Here is a 2,809-nt window from a genome sequence, read left to right on the forward strand (position 1 = left end):
ACTACAGAAGTATCCGCAAGTTACATAGATTCGACACATAACATAGCCATCAAAATGAATTCTTACTTCCTTGATATTGTTTGGTATTATATCGCCCTATTCCATACTTCTTAGGTGCCGCTTCTCCCATTAAATCAAGAAATTCACCATCATGAACAGCCTGCCAGTGTCCTACATCAAGATTAGGTGGTCTAAGTAGAACCAGATATGAACCTTTCTTCGGTAGCGGCTTTGCGATCTCATTTGACTCAAAGATATCATCGAGACAAAAAATTCTAAACTTATTGCTCAATATCTATCGGTCGATCAAAGTTGTATCGAAGTTGTCCTTTTACCGAATCAACAAGCAACATCTGCCCTTTCCTCTCAGTTGCCTTATTTTAGTGATTGACTATGCTACGTTCATCAACTCCTCTAATATTGAAATCCTTGACAACCATTACCAAATCGCGTTTTGAATTAGCTTTTAGAATGGCTACATACTCCGCTATCGATCTAATCATCTTATCAGTGGCAAAGTAGCTATGGCTAAGGAAAATGGTGCTTATTTTAAAGTGACGACACCGAATATAGTAATGTAAGATGAGATTCTTTTGAAGTAGCTTATCATTGCTGTAATTGTCTATGATCACAAGCTCAGGTTTATTAGAGCTCATAGGTGTCCGGTGGACTTGATCAACGCTTGGGGGTGAATCAGGGTCCGCAAATGTGATGAATCCATCAAGCTTATCGCGCAAATATTCATATAGCTCTTGGTGTGGGTTCCGGGCAATGATCGTTAAATGAGCAAAGACGTGAGGTGAATGCTTGAGAATAAACATTCAGAGGTTGTTCTTTCCTAAAAACGAAGGCCCCAGCACAATCATTCTAAACAAAGCTTTGATATATATCTTTCACCGATGCTGATTTGAACTTTTTCGGCAAGGAGGCGCCGAAGTCAGGATTATTTGCTCATGACTAAAATCGTTTGATCTATATAGAATTAAACAAAATGAGTTTCGGCTTTTCATATCCAAAGCCAAGTTTTCAATCATCCATCTATGATCCTACATTCTATCTATCATTAGATTCAAGTGGCTATCTAACACTTGAGTACGCAAATACTCTATATCTTAGTAGGTACCGGAACGGTATCTTTAGGATCTGCTCTTGTTCTCGGAGCTTCGGGTAATATTTCAGGCATAACATCGCTAAGTGCTACGAACCTAACTGGTTCGCTACAAACCGGATCTCAACCCAATATAACGTCCCTCGGCACTCTAAGTGGCCTTACAATTAGTGGAAATCTATCATTTAGTGAATCATCGCGATCAATAACGCTAACTGGCACTTCAAGCTACATTGATGCTCGGGAGTATCGACAGAACGGTGTATCGTACGACCTAAGTACATTTTTTACAGGAGAAGTCTCGGCCTCATATGGAGTTATCCAGGCGTCTACTATTTGGGCATCCGACTCGGCCAATTGCAACCAAATGGCATGGAGCTATGATTTGGGAGCATCAAATGCTTTGCCGTTCGCCGAAAGGTCGCGGATCTACGTGGACGGCTCTGCAAATTCATATCCTCTTCGGATCGATAACGGATTTAGTCCTCTGGTGATATCAACTACACAGGAGAAAATATTTGGAAAACCTCCGTTAAAAATTTTCAAATCGATTGCTATTACAACCAATCTGGGGTTGGACAGACGACTTCTTTTGGTATCCGCTCTATTCCAGGAGGGTTAAGCAATAGTCAATCAAACTGTGTTTTAGGAACGAATGATTCGACGATGATTCTAACAACGCGCATGGATGCAAGAGATTTCAGTGGCATAATAATTTTTAAAAATTCAACAAGTCCATAACTCAGTAGAATTGTTTTCAACGATTCGACAATGATATCAAATAGTCAATATTCATTCAATGGCCCGATTGCTATTAAAAGCTCTACATCAATGTGGGCAGATGGCGGGAGCACGATGTATAGTGTAGCTCAGGAGTGGCGAGACAACGCATCGACACCTGCGAGGATACAGTTGCAGATTGCTAACAATGGCGCAGGCGCTCTTTTTGGGACTGCAACGAATCATCCATTCGGTATCATGGTTGAAAACTCATCTGCTCTGTACATAAACGCAAGCAAGTACGTTGGCATTGGTACAACAAACCCTTTCGTACCTCTACACGTTTCGACCGCAATATCATATACGTTCGGAGCAGGAGGAACCACTGTCCATAGATTAAGAACAGACGGCGGTACTACTGAATCAGCGCTTTGTCCTATAAGCTATAACGTGAGCGCCCTGTTTGGCGGATACATCGGTTGTAGCGCCTTAGCGATGACAAGTGATCGAAGACTGAAGAGGAATACCCAATCTTGTCCAATTTACCGTGTAAAGCGGTTCTACGATAGCTGTGAGGGCAAGCTATATGACTGGATCGAGTCGGAAAACAAGCCTGGACAAGAAATCGATCTCATAGCTCAGGATTTGGTTTCAGCCCAGCTAGCTGATTTGATATCGATCTATTACAGAGATCATATCGAAGGGGGAGAAGACCCAAGCCTTAAACCAGCTAAGCAACAGCTCAACGTTGATTATAGTCGGATATCGGCTTATAACATGAAAATGATTAATACCTCTTGAGTGAGATAGACAGATTAAAAGATCGTTAGGCTAATATAGAATCTTGAGGATCGAGCTTTGTGAGCCAAGTCCATTGAGTTCCAAGAAGTATCGAGTATGGATACGCCTTGATACGGGAAAGATGCGCAAGGTTGATTTCGGGGCTCGTGGATACGCCCAATATCGGGATCAAACGCCTCT

General features: G+C 41.9%; 2 protein-coding genes across 2 annotated transcripts; both read left to right on the forward strand.

The window, feature by feature from the left end:
- Positions 1 to 991: 991 nt before the first annotated feature.
- Positions 992 to 1,730, forward strand: PHALS_12450 (uncharacterized protein; the record flags this gene model as incomplete). Its single annotated transcript, XM_024728000.1, has 2 exons — positions 992 to 1,115; positions 1,180 to 1,730. The coding sequence occupies 2 exons, from the start codon at positions 992 to 994 to the stop codon at positions 1,728 to 1,730; spliced, it is 675 nt and encodes a 224-aa protein (XP_024578521.1).
- A 209-nt stretch (positions 1,731 to 1,939) lies between these two features.
- Positions 1,940 to 2,629, forward strand: PHALS_12451 (uncharacterized protein; the record flags this gene model as incomplete). Its single annotated transcript, XM_024728001.1, has 1 exon — positions 1,940 to 2,629. One exon carries the CDS (start codon positions 1,940 to 1,942, stop codon positions 2,627 to 2,629), a length of 690 nt encoding a protein of 229 aa, XP_024578522.1.
- Positions 2,630 to 2,809: the final 180 nt, after the last annotated feature.

This window comes from Plasmopara halstedii (genome assembly GCF_900000015.1).
Source record: "Plasmopara halstedii genome assembly, contig: Scaffold_614, whole genome shotgun sequence".
NCBI lineage: Eukaryota > Oomycota > Peronosporomycetes > Peronosporales > Peronosporaceae > Plasmopara > Plasmopara halstedii.